Raw genomic sequence first — 25503 nt, forward strand, 5'->3', positions numbered from 1 at the left:
ATAAGGACATGGCCCTGTTGGAGTGAGTCCAGAAAAGGGCCATGAAGATGCTCAGAGGGCTGGAGCACCTCTGCTGTGGAGACAGGCTGGGAGAGTTGGGGCTGCTCAGCCTGGAGAAGAGAAGGCTCTGGGGAGACCTTCCAGCAGCCTTCCAGTGCCCAAAGGCACAAGAGAGCTGGAGAGGGACTTTTTACAAGAGCATGTAGTGATAGGACAAGGGGGAATGGCTTTAAACTGAGAGAGGTTTAGATTGGATATTGGGAAGAAATTCTTGACTGTGAGGGTGGTGAGGCACTGGAACAGGTTGCCCAGAGAACTTGGGGATGCCCCATTCCTGGAAATGTTCAAGACCAGGTTGGATAAGGCTTTAAGCAACATTGTCTAGTGGAAAGTGTCCCTGCCCATGGCAGGGGGTTGGAACAAGATGGTCTTTAAGGTCCCCTTCCAACCCAAACCATTCCATGATTCCATATATAGCAATATAAAACCAACACAAACCAAAAAATCAGAAGAGTTTACTACTCTGAAAAAGATTTTGAACAGTACCAGTTGTCTCCAGAAGTTAAAAACATCATTAATAAAGTCTGGATGTTTCAGCTGTTTCTTAAAAGAATAAAATAATTCTGGTCTGGTCTTTCATTTGTACTCATCTTTTATTGTAGTAATAGAAGCACACAGTAGGCCAGTGAAGTCTTTAAATAATTCTTTTCCTGCAGTTCTATGACAACACAGCACAATGCTGTGTGACATTTTTAAATAAAGCATTCACTAAAAACATATATTCTCAGAAAAAATGTCTAAAACTGCCAACCTTACGTTAAACAGGAGAAGGAAACTTTTTACCATGTTTAAGTGTCCAGCTCCAGTGAAATTATCAGCACTTATACAAAATTTAAGATAATCATGCAACTAGTGAAGCCTGATTCCTTACAAACATGGGTGTCCTATTTCTCATTTTGGGAAAACAATCCCAGGTCTTCTCCATGAGTTCCCTGTCTGTCTCCACACATCCTAGACTGTCATAGGAAGCTCCCCACACTTAACTACTCCTTTTTTTTTGCCTTCATAAGAGGAAAGAAGCAGCAAATCCTACTTGAACTGCCTGCTGACTCACCAGCCAGGAGCTGCCAAAAGCCATGGGGAGCGTGTGGGTTCTGTCAGTCTTGCCTTGCTCTCGCTCCCCTACACACCCATTTCCTCTGAATAAATCTTGAACTGAGTTAATATTTATATCTCTAGAGATGAAAGGTTACCAAATTGGCTTGAGGTTGATCAACACAAGTCATTACAGCCAGACAGTGTATGATTAGCTATGACTAACCCAAACATAATGTGGCGACTTCTGAAACCGGAAAGATTAAAATTAAAAAAAGAAACAGAGACACAAAAATTATAATACCAGACAAGGCCAGATAATCCTGCAGTGATTTAACTTCATAATCTAACCACTTTGTGGTGCATAAACACCAAACTATTATATTAAATGGTCTATTTTCTTTTACTTTGGCAGAACTGCTGAGCACACACAGAAAAGAGTGTTTCACCTCCAAAATTGCTCCACTAACTTCATATTTCCTTAACATGCATTGTCAACTTAATATTCAACAACTAATTACAGGTAGTTATACTACTGGATACAATTGCTCACAATCTCTTAAATTTCTAGAGATTGAGTATAAATTACTTCATGAACTGGCTTCAGGTACCAATCCTTTAATGAGTTAAATGGAAAAAAACTCTGTGTGCAACATTTAAGAATTTTTGGCATAAAGGATAAATAATGGATACTGTAAGTGTGTCCTGTCTGTAGAAGGATATTAACCATTTGTGGTGAAAGTACAGGTGTAATAACCAATCTCCAAGATAGCCCTGCATCTTTTACAAGCTTCTGCTTCATTTCCCCCCTCCACAACAACAGTCTCTACTCACACAGCAGCCCCAGACAAGAAGGAAACTCATGCAACCACGCTGGAAATTTGCCTGAGAAGTAAATTCTGGTTTCAAAAGGGACTACATAAATGAGCTCACACTTGATACATCTCATCTGTAAGTCAGTGACTTATATGAAATATCTAATTGCTCACACTGGTGCTGCAGAAGTTGACACTACGTTGGCAGAGGGGGCTGGATTGTCCCAGGGCTCACACAAGTTCTGAAGGATGAATCTTTCCCTTTTGACAACATGGACAAACTCATGTTACCAATTCGACCTCAGAACACCAACCTGCTGACTGTTGTGTAGAGACACTGATGACCAGGACAGACAAAAATCACACTGATGATCAAGTCTTGAGTAGTTTTGTAGGTCTGATATTTTCCACCCCTACCTCTACCCTCACGTAGAGAAGAATTTATATAAAGAAGAATTTAAATAAATTTTCCACGTTCATGACTTAGATCTGACTGTCCCACACCCTTCCTGCACTGGTGGTTAAGGGGAACAATATGCTGGGAACAACAGCCCCAGTTCTCCCTGACAGTGTCTGTACAGCCTGACTGCTGCTCTACTTAAACAGTTCAAAGGGAGTGACAAATGACAACAAGTTGCTTTAGTGCTGACACGTCACATAAAAATGTTGTTAAAGGATGTATATACACACTTAAAGGTACCACAGGATGGATCAGGTTGGGAGGGACCACAGTGGGTCCAGTGGTCCAACCTCCCCGCTCAAGCAGGGTCATCCCAGAGCACATGGCACAGGATTGCATCCAGATGGTTCTGGAATATCTCCACTGAGGGAGACCCCACACCCTCTCTGGACAACCTGTTCCAGTGCATAGTCTTTACTGCACAGGAAAGAAGTTCTTCCTCATGTCCAGGTGGAACTTCCTGTGCATCAGTTTCTGCCCGTTGCCTCTTGTCCAAAATATACCTAAAAGTACCTTGTACTCTTGTATTAAATATACCTAAAGGTATAGTATTTTTAATATGTTATAAATACGCATGTATAAATATATATTATATAAAATATGTCTTTATAGAATATTACAATTAATTTTGTCTGGACTAATATTTAGGTATTTCGCCAACTAGGTTTGACCGAGATTCCGAAAGCTGAAGTCTACAGCACCAACTTCAGCTTTGTTTTCACTTTTTGTTTGTTTGTTTAACGAGGAAACGTCTTTACGTCCTTAAAAGTCCCGCTTCCCAAGCTCGATTAATTTTTTTTCATCAAGATTATCTTTCTTTCTTATACTAGAAAGAAACCACCGTCTTACTCTGCTCGCGGGGTCGGGACAGGGAGCGCGGGAGGGCAGGGCCAGGGGGCGTTTGCGCCCCGGGAGGAGGAGGAGTCCCTGCGCGGGGAGCGGCTGCGGGGACGAGGCGGAGAGCGGCGTCCCGTCCCGCCGAAACCCCTGAGGGCCGAACCCCGAGGGCCGAATTCCCGAGGGACCGCGGGCCTCGCCCCCGCGGGGGTTGCCATGGCGACGCGTCGGCCTCGCCCTGGCCGCGCTTCCTGCCGGTGCGTCACCGCCGCTGTCCGGCTGGAAACAACCGAGGCGGCCTGGCCGCTGCTCCCCCGCCGAGCCGCGGGCGGGTTGTTTCCCGCCGGACGAGGTGCGCGGGGCACGCGGCCGGCGGGCGCGGCGGTGCGGGGCAGGTGCGTGTGCGGGGCCGGGCCGGGGGACTCGGAGGGGCTCGGAGGGGGCGCGGCGGGACCGGGGGTGCTCCGGCAGCTCCTGGCGCGCTGCGCGGCGCCGCGGCCGGGCCCGGGCTGCGGCGGCCTCCCTCCACCCGCTGCGGAGGCCCGAGGTCCTTTTTCTTTCTTCCAGGAATTAAAAAAATATATATATATATATAAAACCTAGTTGTTTACAAAGCTCTTGCCTGCTGACGGTGGTGTTTCTTATCAGAGAGTTCATGGTAAATCAACTACCACAAGGTTGTGATTCCACTATACCCAGGAATCTGCTGGAAGCTCGGACACTACCGTGCTGTGACTGGCATTTAATTCTCCTGTTTGTTGTTTTTCTTCCTGGGCCATTAACTTGGTGATAGATGGCTCAACGAGTTTGGTTTGACTTAGTGACCCGTGCGAACTTTATATGTTTTGGATCGGTTTTGTTTACTTGTTTTTACACGCCCTTTTACCTTAATAGTAAAAAAGTTAAAGTCTTCTTACGTGGTAGGATGATGGAGTGTCCCTGCTGTGAATGTCATGATGTAAAAACCGAGATACGCCTTTGTGTCTTCTTGCATGTACCTCATTCACAGAGTGACAAAATGTCTCACTTTTGTGTGCCTCACTTTTTCATATACTGAATATATTTTATGTAATCATATTAATTATTCCATGTTGAATATGCTTCATATATTTGTATTAATTATTTCATATGTTGAATATATTTTGAATATGCAATATATTGAATATACTGAGTAGATTCAATATGTTAAATATTCAGTATATTCATATTTCAAAATCAAAAGTGTGTAATTTAAAAAGTGTCTATATAGAAGGCATTTTTATAACCCAGGCAGCTTCAAAACAGTTCATTTTACATGCAAAATGATTTTTAAAGAAGAATGAATTGCTGCTGAAACATGATATAATGAGGAACTTGAACAGGAGACACAACAGAACTTGAATCGCTTCATGGAAGGGAATGGCCACGTGAATTAAACTGGTTTTTTGTACAATAGTTCTCATGTAGAGAATTATATACCAGGATACTGATGTTGTTACTGGGAGCCCAGTTGACTTGGACTTGTTGATAATGTCTGCTTGTATCAGATTTTCTTTTTCAGTGTGTAGCAATTACTAGATGTGGTTATTATACCTTCACCTAGGGAAAAGAAGCACCAAATTGAACAGGGTTCAGAACTTTTGTCAGTCATGCTGGCCATAAAATGGGTTAACAGCTTTCAGGAGTTTGGTAATTCTTGGCTTGTTAAGGCACAGACTCTGACTCCAGCTCACTGACAAGGAGAGTGCCTTTCCTGGTAATGAAATCTCATTGCATCTCCTGTCTAACTGCTTGAATCATGGTAGCCAGAGAAAAGCCTTTGTTCCTGGGATTTCAAAAAGTAGCAAAATAAGATCCGGGGCACCTGTAAGGAGATTAGGAATGATTTTATTTGTGAAGAGTTGCCACGTCAGTGCTGGTGCTTGAGGGGTGAAGTCTGTTCCATGATCCTGTAGTTTGCCACACGTCCTTGCTTTTGCTTTTTCTGTTTCAAATTGTAATTCTCTTTATTTGGTTTTCTTGCACAGTGCTGAGAAGGCAATTTCAAAGGCAGTCAGGGAATGGCCTTTGGAAGGACGACACAGAAGGATTGGTACAAGGTCCTGGGAGCCAAACCATCGGACAGTCCGGCAGAGCTGAAAAGGAAGTACCAAAAACTCGCCTTATTAGTAAGTGATTTTTATAAATCACTGACTTGCCAGTTTTGTTTTTACTTTTTTTTGTATCAACATCACTGATCAGAGTATGTTTATAATACCGGTTCCCTGAAGCTGGTTCAAGTTGGGAATAAACACCTGGAGTTTATGAGTTATCAGTAGATTTTGCAAAGAGGGGTTGTGGTGTCATTCCAAAACCCTGATGTGTCTCCCAGCTTTGCTAAGCATTCATAAGTACACTGAGACAAGAACTTGTTTATCAGGGGCTGGATAATCAGGCACACAAGTCAAAAAAGTCATGGTTTGTAGCATGTAGTCACAAAATTTGCTGGTTGATGCTTGTGGTGTTTCCTATAATTTGTGCAGTTACAGTGGGCTGAATGCAACCCTTGAGTACATAAAGACCAGATGCAAAGAACAAAAGGAAGCTTTTTCCTGATAGCCTTCAGTAATGGAATAGAAAATGTATAGAAGGAAAACATGTTAATTTTATTTGAAAGTGTCTGGTGTGTTTTTATGGAGTTGTGTTCTTGGTCGTGCATCAAGACTTTTTGTTCTGTGAATTCCCTTTTTTCTGAGCTCCTGCTACATGTGCATAAGAACCTCAGAGCTCTACCAGGTTACTTTGCATGATTCTTGGTTATTCTGTTTTATTCCCTTCCCTAAATTCAGACATTTTGCCTGGGTTTCTGAGCAAAATGAAGTGTCTTGTTTGATACTGGTGACTGTTTTCAACTGGATTTGATAGACAAATAGAATTCCCAAGGTAACTATGCTCCTAAGTTTCTTGAAAACTGGTGACCTGGTAGAGAAGAAGAAAGGAGGTGAGCAGAACTCACTTTTATGGGAAAACCTCACTTTTTTTTAGAAGCTGCTAGCTAGACTGTCAGGATTGGCAGGGTGGTAGAGCACGTGCATGGCAGATCTGGCTTGGTTTGAGATGTCAGAACAAATGTGATAAGAAGTTGGGGATTTAATGTGAGATAAAGGGAATGCCAGTGATCACGAGACTGAGTTTTGTTAGAGTTGAAATTCATGGGTTTGGGGAAGTTTTTGTTTATTTTTTATGTTGGTGTGGTGGGGTTTTTTTAATTATTTTATTTCTAAACACTGTAAAAACGGTCTTAAAGTTTGGTCCTTTCACCAGTATGTTGCAGTTTTACACATTTTGATATTCTTTAGTTGAATTCACTTGGCAGCCCTGCTGTAATTAATGCTCCTTCTCAGTGCTCCTTGTGAACTTATTTCTTTGTCTGCAACTGATCTCTGTACTTAGTCTGAAGTTTCAACACCTGACAAGATGTTTGTGTGCAGATATAGGACCTAAATCCTCTGGTTCTCACTATTAAACATTGAACTAATCAATGTTTGGAAATCAAGCTTCTTAGTTCCCTTTCTAATAGAAATAGTTGTTTTCTTGGACCTCCTAGTGGTTTTGTTCTACTGAATTACTGGTAAAATATGAATAAAAGGTTAATAATGATCTGTTTGTTCTTAGTGAAGGCGATAGGGGGACCACAGTGTAAAATACCTTTTCTGTTCAGACAGGAAGCTAATTTAAGCAGAATACTGTGATGGAATTAATGTATTTCTTCCCTATGAATCAATATGTCATACTGGAATTAAAATCACATGTAAAGTATTGTTCAGAGCTGTTACTGAACTGAAACTACATAGTCCCTTTCCTGTATGAATTTTTTATAAATGAAGCTGATCCTTTGTGTTATAGAGCTGTACTTTCATGTAATTATCTTGAAGTGTATGAAGTGAGAATTGTCAAAGTTTACAACTGTCTGTCTATATCTCTGAGTGTAGTTTTAGAAGATGAAAATAATCTTTGAATTTACAAGCTTTTCTTTAGCACCTGTGTGTTTCCAGCCTAATTGGTTTGTGCTCTTTATTTGAAAAGTCAGTGAGAAGTGTTATAGAAAATGAATATGCTTTGTTTTGTTTTTTCTTGTGGTGTCTGTGATGGATCTCTCTGACTAAAAAGCCCCACTGATGTTTGCTTGTAGGTGTTTTCCCAAGACAGATCTGCTGCTTGTCTGTTGTTGTTACCATATGTCCTGTCTCTGTTCATCTTTATCTTTTAGCTGCACAGATCTGCTTGATTGTCTACTTACTACTACAGCATCCAGCACAGTCATTCTAAAGTCTTTAAAAGCATGGTGGTAATGAAACCATCATTATTTTTATGCACCTTAAAAACCCCAGTGGCTCTAGGAGTGGCTGGAGGCTACAGTACAAATCTTCCCTAAAAGGTGTTCTAGTTACAGTGGGAAAGTTTGTGCCACAGATGTTGAGTGCAAGGGGGGTCCATGGTTAAAAAAGTTGTGAGACTTTGATAAAAGAAGAGTTTGCCAGGTCGTGTTAACACAAAAAAATGTTCTTGCTGATTCAGGGATTCATGAGCTGTGGACTTCCAGATATTGGTGGGATATATAAGGGAGGTGTTGCTATATGTTTGTCTTATCCTGATGCTATTCCCTAAGCATCCAGTGTTCATGGTTAGGACAAAGTACAGCACTGGATGAACCTGTTGTCTTACCTTTTGTGTCCTGTTTAGGGGAAGTCACTCCTTGCTCCTCAGACTTGTGCTTGGAGCTCTTGGTAACTTCCCAGCTCCAAGAGCTCCTTTGGTTCTCTACAGCTGTCCCTGGAGATGGTGGTGGTACAAGCAGTGCCACCATTGGCAGGGGCAGGGGCATCCAAGTGTTTTTAGGGACTCTGGCAGCAGCTCCAGTGTAGAGGCTGGAACAGCAGGTGAGCACAGCCTTTTAAAAGGTTTCATGTCAAATTTTGTGTTCAGCACAGAAAGTTTTCCAGCTTATGTGTAGCAGCACAAGTTAATCTCCTGAAGAACTGTACTAATCTCAAAATCCAAAACTTTGTAAAGCAACTTGCATCATGGATACCAGTTACAATTAATATGACATTAATTCTGAAATCACAGTATTCTGATCTGTTCATTGGCATCAAGCAGAATAGATGGTGGAATTTATTTTTAAACATAACTCTGCTGTTAAAATAAAAATGGCAAATGTCTGAGTCCAGGCCTTTTTCAAATGCTCCCCAATGCTTCGTGGTGAGCATTTGCTTTTTGCCATCTGCTATTTTCTGTATTTGTCAACACATGTACACTTAGCATCTTGAATGAACAGGCAGATGTAAATTTCCAAAGCTAAAAAGCTTTGGAGATCTTGCCATATGTCATCCAAAAGATAACTAAATTTGCAGTTAAATCTCAGGATTGACCTTAATAATACAAAGTGGTGTGCAATTAAAAATGGTTGAATTGTACCTTTGTAAGAATGTCTTCACAGGGGCAAATTAGCTTAAAACTGATGAGTTTTTAAAACAGAAGCTGTTTCTGTTAATTCTAACAAATTGATGATTAAAAAGGTTAATAACCCAGAATAAATCTCTACATAGACACCCCTCTAAAGTGAATATATTTGCTTACCTTTTTGCCATATTTTGCTTTGTTGCACTTATTTTTTTCATTTGGTCAGGTCACAACATACATTTAAGTGAATTATTGTACTGTAGATAATGTCAAATCTACCTTGTCAGCTCTATCCTTAAGAATAGTATTAACTCGACACAAAACAGGTTTGGCTTAAAAGTAGGTTTGTTGTTTCCACCCCCCCACACACACACTTTCTAAGTATTTAAACATCTTTATAAAATTTCCTTGCAACTTAAGGGAACTTAAACTTATGTTTTAAAACATTTTTTGTGTACTCTCATGCACACATAAAAATAAAACATTTTTATGTACTTATATGACTCTGGATCATCTTGATACTGTGTTATTGTAACAATCAGTAGCAGCTGAAGGTGACAGACTTCTGGGCACAAGATGCATGTGCCACTGTCAATTCTATAAATAGCTTATTTATGCAACAAAAATACAACTTTTGTGTATGCAGGGTCGTACTTCAGTGTCTTCTCTGGCACAGAGCTTGAGCCAGTGGTTCTGAAAAGGAAAAGAATTGCAAATAAGTACTTTGGGACTGGCATAGCTCAGTGCAAGGATTCCTTCACTGGCTGTTGTAAGTTCGTGCTGAAGTGCTTTACTGAAGGACAGACTTGCAGTTTCCATACTCTGAAAAGAATCCACCAAATTTTGAGAATTTGTGTCTTGCTGAAGTGGTAGGAGTTTGGCCTTTAATCTTCTGTCTGTGTGTTTGAGATGCTTGGGATACATACGGCCTTTTATCCACAGTTGGATGCACAGTAGTTTCAACAAGGTGATTTCTGAAATGGATAAACAGGTTTTATACTCTGTACTTGGTTTTTCAATGAATCCATGCAGCTTTTAGGAAGGACAGTGTTTATGTTCCATTTCTGAATCTGTATGAAATCAGTTGAGGATAAAATTAGAGTAACAAAAGTAGGATGCTGGAGAGAAAAAAGTTACCGCATCTTATTATTGGCACAATTTTTACATCCCCTTCTGGTCTAGCACTTGATGGTCAAAGAATGTGTTGCCAGATTGTTTTTGAATTTTCGTGTGACTGCTTTGTATCTGAAAACTGCTTTTTACTGGGAATTAAAGTCACCAAACACATAAGCTTTGTCTAGTTGAAAATCAGGTGTCTGTTCCTGTTGATGCTGCTGATATTATAGGATACCTTTCAACTGGAAAAAAATTATTGTGCAGGAAAATTATATGCTGCTGTTACAATGTGTGCCCTAATCTTGAAGAAAATCCATGTGATTTGAGCAGGCAGTATGCAAGAAGCTCTTATTTTTAATATGGTGAGGAAATAAATGTGCCATTTAACACATAGTGTTACAAAGATTATCTCTCTTATCAGAAGGGGTGGTGTGTGTATGTAAATACAAAGTGTTAAGGTGCTCACTTAATCTATTTGAAAGTGTAGAAAATTTGAAAACAGAGCATCAGGCATAGGTGAGAATGACTCTCAGCAACGATAAAGGAAGATATTAATAGAAATTTAATTTAATGAAGCATAATAACTTCAAGAAGAGATTATTCCATGGAGCATGTTTAGAGGAAAGACATATGACATTCTGAAGAGAAAAAATCCGTTGTATCTTATCAGATTTATGTACATCTAAAGTCTGCAATCACAAGAGATGCAGAGGATGTCATATGTAAAGTTAAAGGCCTGCTTGCAAGATTGTTGTTTTAAAGTTTGTTGCCAAATAAATTCAGTATTACTCCTGAAAGGATCTGCCTACTGAGGAACTTCACACTGAGTTTAAATTGAGAATTTGAACCTCGAAAATGAAAACACTTTGAGCTTTGCATTGGAAGTCACATAAAAATGCTTCTCACAATTAAAATCAGGCAGTGTGTGTATTCCTTTTTGAATAGCCCTTGCAGGGTTTTTATTTTTTTGTTTGAATAGCAGCTTACTTTCTAGAGGTATTTAATTGATCATCATGCTTAGCTAACCCTACTTTCACCCAGCTGGTAGAAAATGGGTTTGTAATTTGACAGTATAGACAGAACAAGTTCAGTGCAGCCTGGTTGGAGCTGGACTGAAGTCAGTCTGATTGCTACAGAAAGATAAGCCACCAAGTTTAATACAAAGGACTGTTGTTATAATGCTCAGGGTGGGGTTTGTAGAGCTGTTCTTTACATCTCATTTCCTAATTATGACCTTAAAAGAACCAGGGGGCATATTTTCCATTTGTGACTTGAAAAGTTGGTTATTAGCCTGTGTAATAGTACAAAACAACCTCAGTGTTACAGAAGTCCCTAATTCAAAGAGCTTTATGAGCCAGGTGACGCTCACGCTGCTGTTCCTGCTGCTGTCGAAGCTGCGAGAGTTGTTCCATTGATCCACCTGCCTTTGGGGTTGTTTTTCCTTTGTTCCTTTCCTCCCACCAGAAGAGTTCATCATGGCAGTCTGTAGGAAGCCTGAAGAACAGGTAGCTAGGCTGTCAATGATCATGTTGCAGTAACTTTTCTCAGTCTGAAGCGTCACGGATTTGTTGTGTGTGTCCAGGTGGTGCCTAAAAAGCCAAACACTGTGGGGCCGCCTGGTGCTGCCACATCTGAGCTGAAGCTCCTGTGGAGGTGTGAGCAGGGGCAGTCGGTCCTTAGGCCTCTTTTTGGTGCTCCTTTTGGGTAACTGGCCAATGGGAGCCCGTGCTCTACATAATTAGGCAGCTGGCTAATCAAATGGAATGCACTGAGTAACCAATTAGTGCTGTGGTTGGTCAGCAACCAGCTGGAAGGTGTGCTCTGGGCACATCCTACACACCAGCTGGCTGAGAAAGGTACCCTGAGCTGCAGGAGAGGTGGACAGAGATCATGGGTGTGGGTGGAGAGGAAAAGGGTGCAGTGAGGTATCTCAGTGGGAAAAGGGGCACACACAGTGGTGGTGTGTGGATATGGAGCGGCCTCACTTATTACCTTGCAGTGTCTGGTGGTTTTTTAAAGCATCCCAAAATAAGCCAGCAAGTAAGTAATGCATTGCTTCTCCAGGTAGTTCAGCCTCTTCTGAAAGTAGTGTTACTTTGGAAATGATTTCTAAACCTAATCTGTTTACTTACTGGGTTATTGTCCATGTTTTATTTGTTATAATGAGAATCCTCTGTAGATTCAAGGTACGTAAATAACAGAATGGGCACCAGGCAGTTGAAATGTGAGATTTGGCTAATACATGCTTGGCCTTTGATGTCATTTGTGCTCTGCAAAGGAATCTGATGGCTCTCTTGAGCATTTTGTGCACTGGTTATATAAGTTATTAATTGTAACAATATGTTAAAGAAAGGGTCTATACTGTCTTTGGTAGACTTTTTGTGAAGGGTGCTCAATACTCACAAATACTCACCATGTCCTGAGGCAGTATAAAATTAAAATTCTGATTAAAAATAAAACCTGAAGTACTAGCTCATTCAGTGCCATAACAATGCAAGTGTTCTTCCACACTTTTAAAGGAATATTTAAGTACTTTTATATTGGGCAGTGTGCTTTTTATCTCATTTCTGAAGTAAGACATTTGAAACAAAAATCATGCAGGAAAGATATGAATTGAAGCACAGAGAAGGAAGCAACATAGACCAGCATAATGCTTTCATATAAGCAAATGTTCTGATTATTCCAGCATTGGAGCAGCCACAGTCAAGAGTACCTTGGCCTCTTCAACATTTTCAAATCAGAAATGACTGATCAGAAATCACTATATATTCAAGTGCCTACTTCAGAAATGTTAAGCACCAGCTCAGCTATTTAAAGAAGCTATAACCCCAGAACATGAGTTTGAAGGATCATAAAAGTGAAGGGTGGAATCAATCATCTTGCAATAGCTGTGATTATATTAGAACTCTTATTGCTGTTAAATAAAGTCGACCGTGTTTGTGTTGAATCTGAGACAGATAACAGATTTTAAAAATACTGTCCCGTGATGTAGTAACCTGTAAAACTCAGTGTTTTGGGGACTTGTATTTAATTTTTTATTTAAATACATTTTCTGAGTGCAATTTTGCCTTGTGTTTGAAATACATAATATAATTATTGCAGAAAATTGTTAAAGCAGCACATTCTCCCATTCCATCTTTCCTTCATCTTTAAACAGTTTAGAGCCAGAAACTCACGATTTGAATGACATAAGTGTCCCACCCTCCATCTTTTCCTTGCCTCAGTGCATCAGGAGTGCTTTCCCAGGTCCCACTGAGCTCAAATGCTCAGCAGACATGAGCTTGTTTGAACTGAATTAAGGAAGAGGTGAATTCTTGTACCTGATGGGTTGGCTTGTAGGACACTTTGCAGGTAGCTTGCATTGTAGTAAGAAAGTTCACCTTTCTATTGCAGTCTGACTGTCATTTGGATAAACTCTTTCATTTCACTTCCAGTGCATTAAAAGTAATGTTTTAAGGCTGAAAAGTGAGTAGTCAGATATTGACTGACTGTTCTCAAAAACTTGACCCTTCATTGTTATTCCTGATAAATTAACAGTAGTGAAAAAATTCAGCCTGTGTTGCTTGGGTTTACGACCTAAGAATGACCCTGGTCAAAGAAGGGGCAGAAGAACAAGTTTTCTGAGCAGCATCTTAGCTGAACATTTTTCTTTTCTTGACATAACATTAGGCAGTAACTAAGGAGGTGTTTGAGGGGAGGCTGAACAAGAGCTGCTCTTCCAAGAGGTACTTACTTACCTTCTGTCAGAGCAATGCAGTGTTGGCTCCTGTTGGTACAGAAGAGCAGTGCCAAGTGTGGGCTTGGTATGGGTTCTCAGAATTGTAAATGTTGCTCTTGGAACTCAAGGGATGAAACCCTTGGATTATTCCTCTGCAGTTGGTGACTTGTCCTAGATTATGACTTTACCTTTCCATCTCCATCTCTTGATTGTTCCTTTCTAAAATGGGGCAGTTCTGTAAAGGCTAAGACTACCTAGATAGAGTGTTATTAAACATCAACATCCAAAAGCTCAGGAATGAATTCTGGTGAGTACAATAGTCTATTGTCACGTGATTTTCTTGAGTCACCTGCAAAGTGTGTCCCTTTGGGGTTGTGAGGACACTCTGGCAAAGTTGTTTCCTTACTGCAAATGGGGAAATTTGCTGACCACGTCCAACCTCAAAGTAGAAGTTAAATTAACACCAAACTAGTGATCAATCCAAGCCATCACTACAAGCAAATCCAAACCAAACTAGTTTCTAAGTTTATGTGATTCTGTGGATGATGTTTGGAATTGTTTTGTCACCATGGCTGTGAATTTTTGAAATAATGCTGACATGTTTGTTTGTTTTTAATTGTAGTTGTTGTGGGGTTTTTTTTACTGCTGTGATATCCATGAAATGGAGTGTTTGTGCTGTAGTCACAGCACTCTTCATGGCCTCTGATTTTAGGGGTTGAAACTTCTGAGGCTGCTTTAGGTTTATTTGGCATTGCCAAAGATAGGAAAGTGCTGTCTGCACAAAAGGCCGTGGTGCTTAGGTTTTATTTGGGTATAGTGTACTATGTTTATTAAGCTATTGACCAAATTAAGCTGCCCCATGGAAGTTGGTGGTTTCTTCACAGGTTTTGCACCCAAATGCTTTCTCAACCGAGTGCTAAATTCTGTTAAAATGTAGCTTTTCATGTCCATTTCAGAAGTTATAAATGTTTTCTCAACAGAGTGCTAAATTCTGTTAATATGTCGCTTTTCATGTCCATTTTAAAAGTTATAATTCAATCAGGGTCCAACCTGTTACTTTGAGATCTTAAAAGGCTTCAAATAGTGTAGAGAATCCCTTAGAGATGGGGAAAGCTGAAAGAAATAGTTTCAAGAAAACGAAACCTCAAAACTACCTGCAGCTTTTGAAGTGCTATGCAAATGTTACAGTTCTGGTCGCTCATAAATATTTTTTTTAAAGAAGTCCTCTATTCTTCAGGGCCTTGTTTCCACAGTGTCATCTGCAGCTGAAGTGACTTAGGGACTTTGATTGTTTTGCATTATGCTTCAATCTGACCTCTTAAAGGTGCCTGTCCGTTTTTAGGTATTCCAAATGAACTGGAAAATGAGTGGTATACGTTGGTTCGAAATAGTGTGTTAGTGGTGGTGGGCAGGGGGGACAACACAAAAAAACCCTGTGCTTTGTGCTCAGCAGTTCTTAGGAAGTCGTGAGGTGGCAAAGTGTTTGACTTCCCTGGCCTGCAGGAAGGTGTTTGTGCTGCCAGCCCCGGTGCCAGCTGCAGGCTGGTGCCCCAAACCGCCTGTCCCTGCCCTCCTGCCAGATGTTACTCAGCCAGGAAACAGCATCCTGGGGGTTTTCCTTCATGCACTGCTGTTCCTGTCAGCTGGAAAGGTTCATGCCCGTTTTTTCAGTGTTTAAGCAGCCCTGGTTGGTTCGATTTTTGTGGAGGGTTTTTTTTTTGTTTGTTTGTTTGTTTGCTAGTTTTGTTTTTCTATAATACAGGAAGGGCTGCTTTCACGTGCAGGTAGCATTTGTCTAAACTGGTTTCCTAACCATTCCTGTATCTGGCATTATTGTGTGACTAGTGCCTAAACATCCTTTAATGTGACATTTAATAGTGTAGATTGTGAGCACAGGAGCCAGAAATTTTAAAAGAACTTTAAAGATTCCCTTTATATTTTTATTTTTACCTTTGTATTCCTGTAAATTTTGAAATGTTTGATTTTCTTCTTCTTTCCTTTGCTGGTTTTTGATGGCTTTTCTATTGCTTTGTCTTCTCCTGCTGTATATTGTAGCTTCCAAAGGGCTTTTTAAAGTACCTTTGGAGGCTCTTGGGTGACTCCTCATAGGAAAATAAGGAGCTGTGGAAGAGAAGAAAATGAAAGAGAAGCTTTTTCTAAAGATGTGCTTTTTGGTAACCATAGCTCCTGGTTTTTCTCCTCATTTTTGTACCTTCAGTAGCCAAATAACTCCTTTCTTCTATTTATACAACAGTTGATTTTCTTTTTTATCGGTAGAAACTAAAAGTTTTACATTTCATTTCAGCATTCAGTTTGAAAAGGGTGAAAGGTGTGAATATTTAATGTGCAAGTTATGTGAGGTAATGACTTGCTGTTTGATCAGACTCCTCTCAGTCTGGTGGGGTTGGATCTTTCCAGAGACTGGCGAATAGGGGGTGAAAGGACTAAGGGTTCATTTCTTTGGAGCCCCACTGTCAGTATTTAAGACCAGTAAGAGTGTGTAATAAGCTCAAAACAGTTGTATAATGCTACAATTCCATGATAAAAGCAGTTGCATTAGAAAGGGATCCTGGTCATACATGATGTAATCTTTAGACTTTAATCATTTACTGCTGAGAATAAAGTATTTTTCATTAGAAATTACTTCTTAGAGTAAGACTTGCTCTGCAGTCACAGGACTTTCACAAGAAGCATCGAATTGAAAGTGGTTATTTCCATGGAAGTTGAAAGTTACTATTTCCATGGAAGTTGGAATTTACTTCTGTAAAAGTATAGCCAGAATTGCAGTGGCAACCCTCCTGCTGCTGCTGCAGGTAAATATATAAAACAAATATGCCAAAGATGAGAATTTTGGCAGCAGACACTGTGTACAGAGGAGGAAAAGCAAACCTCTCTTCAGATTTTTCAGATGGCTCTCAGCCCAGATTCACACCCAACCTGACCAAAGGGTTCATATTTTCCAGTGAATATTAGAAACACTCAAAACCCTGGACAGAAATTAAGATTATCAAGATGTGTGATTTAAATGTGTAAGGAGATGTTGTGGTGAAATTCTTGGCTTAATCAGACTGAGGAAGTTTAAAGAATGTTTAAGCAAGATAGCTTTTAAAAAAAATAAACCAAACATATGAATTTATGAGTTTATGACAGTATAATTTAATCTATGCATTTTTTTAATTGCACTTTAGAGGACTCCAGTAATTCTCAGGAATTTGCTGCTCTGGTTTGATAGTCCCATTCTCTGTGTTTTTACTGTAGCTGTCAGGGAATGCCAGTTCTGTGGCCTGCATAACTGTTGCACATTGCTGTGTACACTTAATCCTAACTTTTTTTTATTATTATTCTGGCTGTTTTTAAAAGAACAATTTGGGTTGTCTGTGGGTGTTTTCTTTTAAAATTATCCATTGGTAATGAATAACTAAAATGCTAGGAAGAAATCCATTTTTCCTCCAATGTGCTCTCTTGAGGATGCTTTGCTGCAAATACTTTGGATCACAGCAAATACTTCCTTGTAGCAACAGCTATAGCAGCAGTAATATAATCTGAAATGTTTCTGTTCCAGTGGGTTTTATTCGTCTCAAGCAAAGTTGTAGGTCTGCTGTGCTAAATGTTGTGTATAACAGTGGTTATTTCTGGCCCCAAGGTTATGGAAAAGATTAATAATGTGTGTTAAACACGCAAGCAGTTGAATATTGTGTGGGAAGCTCAGATGGATGCTTGCATAAGAATTTCTGATCATGGCAGGTTGTAAGGAGGAAAAAGGACTGGACACAGTTTTCACCAGCTAGTTGGTCACTGAGGAACATCAGAAAAAAGTCTTAGAATGGAGAAGTTCTGAGAGAGAAGGAAAATGAAAATGTTGTCTTATATTTTTCCTCAGATAAGGGACATTTCCTATGAGTAAGAATCATCTTGGAGATGGACAGTGGAGGCTCTAATCAGTGTCAAAGCAGATAACAAGATCAGGTAGGGGAAGGCTGAAGTTTTTAAAAAGCCTAAAGATTGATTGTATTTGGGGAAAGAAAAGGAAGAAGAGATGGATTGAAGTAATGAATCAAGAAGATAAATTCCTTGCTCTTTTGTCCAACTGTCTTTGGATAGACATCCTCTGGGGAAGTTTAAATCTCTATATGAAAAGATTCAATGTCACAAGGAGCTCTTCACTTGCTGTTTCTCCTCTTGGCAAGTGGGAAAAGCAGGCTCTTTCCGTGTTCCCTGCTAACTTCTGCCAACTGAGTGAGCCTGTTGAAAAGATTGATTGTGGGCTAGGAAGGCAGTTTAAGACCTGGAATAATTCTTTTCATGGAAGTGAACAAGTTTCACATTTTGGAGAGGGTGCTTTGCAAAAATCAGTGAAGCACCTTCAAAGGAAGGTCTTGATTTGTGCTGTTTTAACTTAAGACCACTCCTCTCTTTTCTTATTTTTTTTTTCTTTTTCCAAGTACTTGTCACGTGAAGCTTTTCAATACTGAATTGTGCTGGTTGCTTAAGAGGGGAGAGCTTAGAAAAACACCCACGAGTGTAGAACCTGACCTAGTGGCTGTCCTCACTTCTTACTGTTTTATTCAACTAAATGCATCTGTTACATCCCTGATACTTGTGCAGATGAAATATGAGTCCCACATTTAGTCCACTGAACACACACTTTGCTTGTGACAGTCTTTGTGTACAAGAAAGGATGTGATCACAGCGGCTCAGTTTAGAAAGACCGTAGGGGAGGAAATGGGAAACAAATCTTTTAAAAACAATACTAAACTTTTTCTTACTTGCTTTGGTCTCTCGGTTTTTGGTGTGGTGCAGAGGAACAATGGCACGTTTTGCTGTAACCTGTTAAGCATTAGGTGGCAGTAGCGTGTTGTATTTGGCGGCCGCTTTGTCGTCTGGGTTTTATCTCCTGGTGTCTTTAGTGCAGTGTCATAAATGGAGAAAACGTGTATTTCGTTTCTTTTGGTTATTATAAAATGCTGATTTATGGTTGTTGTGACTGTCTGTGACTGTAAGGGCAGCTGTTTGGATCTTGCATGCATAGGTGGGATTAGCATGCTTGTAGTATCTGCACAGTATTCATGACTTATTTTCTGGTCCATAGTATCTAACAGTGGTAACATTAACTACAGATATTCTGATGATAAATATGGTGTTAATGGCCAAGTGAGTTTAGTTTTGCAGCCTTCACTTTTCCATAAGCTGTTACCATTTCTAAAATTAATATAGCCTGTTAGAGGAAGCAGATTTGTGGAAGTTTTTTGCTTGTGTTTACTCTTTATTCTTAGATAAAAAGAAGCTTAGGCTCAAGAGAATGTTGGTAGGAACATAATTAACCTTTCAGCACAGTGATGTTATTGTCACTCCAGATCTTGGACCAGTGCAGTTACCTTGTGACCCTTTTGGAGGGTGTTTTTTCCCTTCATCCTTGTTTCTCACAGGTAAAGGATCCCAAGGATTTCGGAACTGGTGTTGCATTGTATTAATTGGGCAGGATGATCAGTTAATAGCAGAAGAGCAGGAAAGTGTTGACAGAACATGCCATCTAATTAGTACCTGATGGACCATGTAGGCCACAGAGCCCAGAGTGTGGTGTCACTTCAGGGTGGCAACTAGACAAGACCTTTATATGCAAAACAGGCCTGTGGAAAAGCCAAGGATGGAAGTCGGGATTGCTGGAATATTTCACTTTCCAGCTTGGGGAAAGCTGAGGATACTCAATGAAGGAGGAGCACATAGCAAATTATCAACCCTATGTTTTGTGCAAGTCTTGCTCTTAAGTCAGGTTACCTTTTGTTTGTTTAGGTCTTTTTTTAATGTAAGAGGTGATCTACAAATAGTTGGTTTTTTTAATAAAACTGCATTTTTTCTCTCTTTTTTTTTTTTTTTTTTTTTTTGGAGTAGTAAGAGAGAAATACTTGGACAGGAAGATTTCCTGATGGATCATGTGATACAGTGTTGAACAAAACCATTCTAAGTTAAGAGCAGCACCAGAATGTTTTAGGGTTCCACCCTCACTGGTTTTCGATTATACTGTTGCGTTTAAGAGTTTTTCAGTTGAAACTTAAGTCTTTCCAAATTGAAAAAAAGCACTTTCTATCTAGCAAGGTAATATGCCAGAATTATTTAGTCACTGGTAATTAGTGGGGTTTTCCCCAATCATTTTTATAAATATATTGGTAATGAATTAATACTCTTCGTTCAGAAATTCTCCTTCCTCCAGTGATACAAGTTTAATGTTTACATGTTTAAAACAAAGATTTTTTTCAAAATCAACTCATTTTTGCATGCAGCGTAAACTTTTTTGTTTTGCTGAAATAAACCCTTCTTGTTTCAGAATACTTTTATTGAATAAATAACCTTTTTAGGGGGGGGAGGGTAAAATAGTGTAGTTTTTCACTCTACCCTAATTTTATGAGTTCAGCTGGTGAAGTTGGAAAATGGCTTCTTTCTGTGACCTTTCAGTGAGTGCCACAGGGTGGGGGCCAAGTGCATGTTTGTCACTTTTTTCCTTGCTCATCACAGGTGGCCAAAACGTGCTTCTCTTAAATTTCAGTAGCCAAAAATTCAAATTTCGGTTTAATAAATGAATTTCTAATTTGACCTGTGTTCTGATTTAAAATCCATCACAGAGTGGATTCTGCAAGGAGGAGTTCAGCCCCAAAGCACAGCAGCCGGTCTGGCTGGAGTCTGATCTGTATTTGATGCCCATAACCAGAATAAATGATCATTTGGAGACGTTGTGCTTGATTGCTCAGACATAGCTGACACATCCCTGGCGTGGGTAATACCAGATATGGGTGTTAATGCTATTACATGCTGATAGGGATTTGTGGCCTAAACTATTCAGTGTGAAATGTGTGCAAAATTAGCCAAAGTGTAAACTTTAAGTGTAATTATATAGCTCTTGGAGTGTTGTATATAGTTTTAGAAAGGGGAAGAATGCCCCACTAAGCTTAACCGTCCACACTTGATTCCAGAGTTATGGGAAGGTGAGGACTGGACACTGTCTTTTTGTGGAGAGAGAGAAAAAAATTGAGTGCAAGCACAGAGAATGTCAGCCTACTGTACTATTTTGACTTTTGAAATTATTTAGAGCACTTGTCGATTTCTTAGATACTTACATGGTTTAAATACTGTGGTCACATGGCCAGTTTAAGGAATTTTGGTTTAGGGATTGCAGTTGCTTTCTTACAAAAACGTGTCCTCGTGGTCTGTAAATAACCAGAGAAATGGATGCAATTATATGACCCAGTCCAGCCCTTGTTTAGCAGTTAATTTCTCCAGATTTCTGTGAGCATTTGTTCCGACCTACACAGATTTGGTTGTTGGTTTAAATCTAGCCAAGGCTGGTGGTGTCTTAATTGCTACCACAGAGCAACCATTTGGCCTGTGCGAGATGAATGTTGTCAAGGTACCTTCTGCAAGGCGGACATTCATCCACTGGGAATGTATCAAGAAAGTTTTCATTAATTGGTCCCTTTGTTGGCATTTGTGGCAGAGCAGCCAAAAACTGAGTATGAACAGACACTGTGTCAAGGGGTGAGATTTATTGGCAAGTCCCACAAAAAACTGGTATTTACTACATATATTGTGAGCGGGGGCAAAGGGAGTTTCCTCCTAAGAACAGCCTGGCGTTAAAGTTACCCAGATTTCTTCATTTTTTTTTAATTTTATTTAAAGGCAGGGAAATGTAACAAGAATTCAGAATCAATTGGAAGTTAAATAGGAAATAGCTGGTTAATATTTTTCTTCTTAATGTTGACTGTCTTGCAGCTTCTCTTTTAATACAATGTGAAGTGTTGTGATGAGCTGTGTAGTGTACAGACAGATTTGCATGGACCTGTGAATACTTCTGTCAAATGAGAACACTTGACAGTTTTTGTCCTGCCTTCATTAGCTTAACCTGTAGATAAAACAATTACAGTTGATAACATATAAATGTTGCATAAAGCATGAAAAATGTTTTTAAATGTAGTTTCCAATTTTGCTACTTTTGTTTTCATGTTAACTTACACATTTTGGTCTTGTTGCTTTGTTAAAAGGGTGCACTTCATTATATTGCAAGGGACATACTGGTAATGATTTGTGCATTTTTGTCCCAGTGCAACACACTTGTTTGTTGCTAAACTTTGTACAGACTGTCTGCATTAGGCTTTCTGTTCTGCTTGCTTAGGCCAATTTCGTCTTTGAAAGAATTTTAACTTCTTTATATCATAGTGAGTTATAAATAAAATAATAATTTAGACCTATTAACCAAATTGTCTTATGTTGACTCTGAGGGAGAATTCTGATTTTGAAATTTGAATGTATTGCCTGTTCAATATTGAGCTTTGATGCGAGAATAAATAGATTGAACCTCCAAATACTGATAATGTGATTTCTAAAAGTGCTTAGTGTTAATCTGTGCAGTTTCATTCTGTTGGGTTCCCAGCCATGAGTCTGGAAATGTTGTTGGAAAATAATGGCTTGGGTTTCTCTCTTCATCCAGCTGCTTCCAGTGTTTCCCCTCTCCTCATCCTTTTCCTCTTCTGAGCAGCAGAGTATCCAGGTCTCGTGGCCACTCCCTGTCACTGTCAGTGGCAGTGGGTGTCAGTGCTGTGTCCTGCTGTTATCCCCTACTATCCCATGCTTTCACTTCTGCCCTGTTAACCCAACCAACCCCTTGCACACCTGTTTCATGACTTTTACCTCTTCTGTTTGCAGTTTTAATTCACTTCTTTCAGTCCTCAAAAATGGTGCCTTCACCAGATGAAGCAGTGAAATTTGGGTTGAGTTTCTCTTCCCTGACCCTCACCGATTGTCTTTCATCACTGCTTATTCTTTTAATATAAATACACATCTGTTTACAGTTTCTGCAAACTTTTTACAAATTCCAGGAGGTGTTGTAGTATAGGTAGTGAACACTGTGGCTTCCAGTTACTTTTACAATTTAAAAAAAAGAAAAGGTAATTAATACTTGGCTGGAAATCACACTTGTAGCAGCATTACATGGATAAAATACTGTCAAGCTACAAAACTACTGTAGCTACTGCGAGATGAGATGCCTTACATGGAGAAAGGGAGAAGGATGCTAAGAGATACTAAGTTAATTTGAGATGTTAATATTCTATCATTTATTCTTATTTAAAGCTTAGATTTAGTCATTCAATATAGTTCCTTCCAAAGCACAACTACTTGGATGGATCTAAGTAATCATCTGGTAAAATCCTACTTTACTGTAAAATCCTTGCTTTACTCAGGAAGATAGGGCACATCTCCACCTTTAAACATATCCCTTGTTCCAATATAGGCACACATCCCCTTTGGAAATAAAGCAGGAATTCAAGACTTGTCAGTTGAGTTTAGACTGTAGATAATTTCAGAGTTAAAAATCTTTAATAAATTGGATAGGTTAGAAATTTCCTCTGCTCTAACTGTTGGTAATAGTGACTACTTAATGGTTACTTTATGACTTATGATAGTAAGTCCAGAATAGTACTGAATACTTCTGAATTTTGAGCTCTGATGGTTTCCTCTTTGTTCTGTACCTCTCTTTACTTTTGAGTTTTAGAACCTTAATAATAGGGGGTGGAAGGGCGGAATCTAAAAGGTCCATAAAGAAAATTTTAGAAGTCTGAAAATACTTCTCCAAAACAATTGTCTCAGGAGAGAAAATCGAGGATTTTATGCAGCCATATCTGGTTCATCCTTTTTATATTACTTTTTATTTTCTGCTGAAGATTTCTGCAAACACTTGACAGCTTTGCATAAAATATTAGAAAGTAGGAAAGAAAAGATATTGGAAAGTAGGAAAGACAAAGCTGTAGAAAGTGGAGAGTACTCCTTAGTTCATCATGGAAAAACAATAGAGCTGATCTCCCTTCAGTTTCCTCAGTCAGAAAAAAAAGAAAGTTTACATTTTAAATAGGTTTGCTTAAAAGCCGTGTCATTTCAGCAGGAAGTTTTTTACAGTTATCTGTGAAATACAAAGTAGTAGATGAAAGCATTATTCCTTAACTTTTTCATAAGTTAAATAAAATTTGGAAGCGGTAGTAGTTTTCATAGAAAATAAAACCTCTTGATTTGATGTGTGGAATTAGAGATGTGGTGCATCTTTGGTCTTTGAAGTGAGTATCCTTTATACACAAGGCGAAATAGCCACGGTAATGTACTATTTGAGAAGGGAAAGTAATTTTTTAACCTCTTCTAAATAATCAGGCCTTTCAATCTGGCATGTGGAAAAGCAGTTATGGGTAAAAATAGTTATATTAAGAGGTTTGCTTATCATGTATTCCACAGTTTAGCAAGAGATTACAGATTTAGTGTAAACCTTCTGCCTTTGTGCCTCCCCCTCCCCTCCCAACGAGCCGTGTTAAGTTGATTCTCGCTGGGCGCCGTAAATGTCTTCTGAGAAATACGTTCATGAGCACCAGTAAGAAACGTACATTAAATTGATTTAACTGGAGGGTTTCTGCTTGCTAATTTGAATTTGATTAAAATCAGTCAACCCCGGTAGATTTATGGCACGAAGTTAAGGAAGTCGCCCAAGTGTCGGGAGGACGGGGCCCTTCGCGCGTCACTGCGGGGCCGGAGCTGCTCAACCAGAGCTCAAACAGCTTCTCATCCTGTGGTGGGAGAGTTCTTAGGGTCCATTGATGTGTCACTGAGGTCTAACACCATTACAGGTATTAATAGTGGCCGTATTAATTTCCAGGGATTGATTTTGGCAATTCCTGAAGCGCAGAAGGGTCCGAATTCCATGGAGTATAAAGCAGGGAGGAGCGCAGAGTGTAGTAGTTGAGTGTGCTGTGGTGTGTTCCAAATTCTTGTACACGCCCTGTGCGTGGAAGGCTAATTGTAACATTTTTTGTAAGAAAGCAATTACAATCCCTAAACCAAAATTCCTTAAACTGGCCACGTGACCACAGCACTTAAGCCACATCTATAAGTACCTAAGAAATCAACAACTACTCTAAATAACTTCAAAAGTCAAAATAGTACAGTAGGCCGACATTCTCTATGCTTGTACTCAATTTTTCTGTCTCTTCACAAAAAGACAGTGTTCAGTCCTCATCTTCCCATACCTTTGGAATCAACTGTGGACAATGTACAAGTAAGAATATCATAAATAAAATGGATGTTTTGGAAGTCAAAGAATTTTCACAGAGCCTACGCCTTTAATTATTTGGTGAACGTAACAACATTAACACCTTTTTTCTGAGACAGAAAAGGTTCGTTTTCTTGCTTTTTCTTTATTCAGTAGCAGGTATCAAAGGCAGCAGATGAGCATACTGAAATACAATTAATTTACCTAAAAAGTTGTCCATGAAAAATTTCTTAATTTTCTAGTACTTGTAGAACTCTGAACTGAACCTGTATCTGTTTTTTAGAGCATGTTTGCCGGGTGATACCTTGTTTCTCACTGTATCCAACCTGCTGAAAAGTACAGTCTGATGGATATTAAAAATAAAGACAGTTGAATACAGTTGTTTTATAAAGCTACAGTAATGATACTGTAATTGAAAAGGGCATGAGGTTAAGTTTGTGTTAGCCTGCTTTCCTGTTTCCCAAGGAAAATGTTTCCCATTTCACCCAGTCTCCAACAGATACTGTTTAAAGTGTGTTTTTCATTTGAGCTTTGAACTTCAAGGTTTTCAAATTTTGGACTTCAGGGTTTTCAAATTTTGGACTTCAGGGTTTTCAAATTTTGGACTTCAGGGTTTTCAAATTTTGGACTTCAGGGTTTTCAAATTTTGGACTTCAGGGTTTTCAAATTTTGGACTTCAGGGTTTTCAAATTTTGGACTTCAAGGTTTTCAGATTTTGGACTTCAAGGTTTTCAAATTTTGTTGGTGATTTCAACAGCTAAAGCAATTGAAAACCCTAAGAATTTGGTTTTGAATAACTCTTGGACCAAGAACCGGAGTCCTCAAGAAATACTGTGACAATATGACATTGAAGATAAACATCAGGGGAGGGAGCAGTAGTATTGTGTGTGTGTGGAAGGTAAATTTTTATAGGTAACAGATGAACTAAAAATACATTTCCATGATCAATTGGTTTACTTTTTAACAT

The 25503-nt window shown here is 39.4% G+C and overlaps 1 protein-coding gene and 1 long non-coding RNA gene across 5 annotated transcripts in view; one reads left to right on the forward strand and one right to left on the reverse strand.

Moving 5' to 3' along the window:
* Positions 1-3379, reverse strand: part of LOC116788372 — an 86118-nt gene extending 82739 nt beyond the window's left edge. The window contains exon 1 of one of the 2 annotated variants that reach the window (XR_004357614.1): positions 3220-3379. This is a non-coding gene — a long non-coding RNA (uncharacterized LOC116788372). Of the gene's footprint in view, positions 1-2224; positions 2325-3219 lie in introns of those variants that run through there. The other variant, XR_004357615.1, reaches the window with a different exon arrangement.
* A 110-nt stretch (positions 3380-3489) lies between these two features.
* The window catches only part of DNAJC24 (DnaJ heat shock protein family (Hsp40) member C24), a 37080-nt gene continuing 15066 nt past the window's right edge, over positions 3490-25503 (forward strand). Inside the window, exons 1-2 of one of the 3 annotated variants that reach the window (XM_032690372.1) lie at positions 3490-3602; positions 5214-5354. In XM_032690372.1, coding sequence (XP_032546263.1) covers positions 5247-5354 — 108 coding nt within the window. In that variant the 5' untranslated portion in view covers positions 3490-3602; positions 5214-5246. Of the gene's footprint in view, positions 3603-3721; positions 3755-5213; positions 5355-25503 lie in introns of those variants that run through there. The other 2 variants (XM_032690375.1, XM_032690373.1) reach the window with 2 other exon arrangements.

The sequence above is a fragment of the Chiroxiphia lanceolata genome, chromosome 6, assembly GCF_009829145.1.
Source record: "Chiroxiphia lanceolata isolate bChiLan1 chromosome 6, bChiLan1.pri, whole genome shotgun sequence".
NCBI classification, from domain to species: domain Eukaryota; kingdom Metazoa; phylum Chordata; class Aves; order Passeriformes; family Pipridae; genus Chiroxiphia; species Chiroxiphia lanceolata.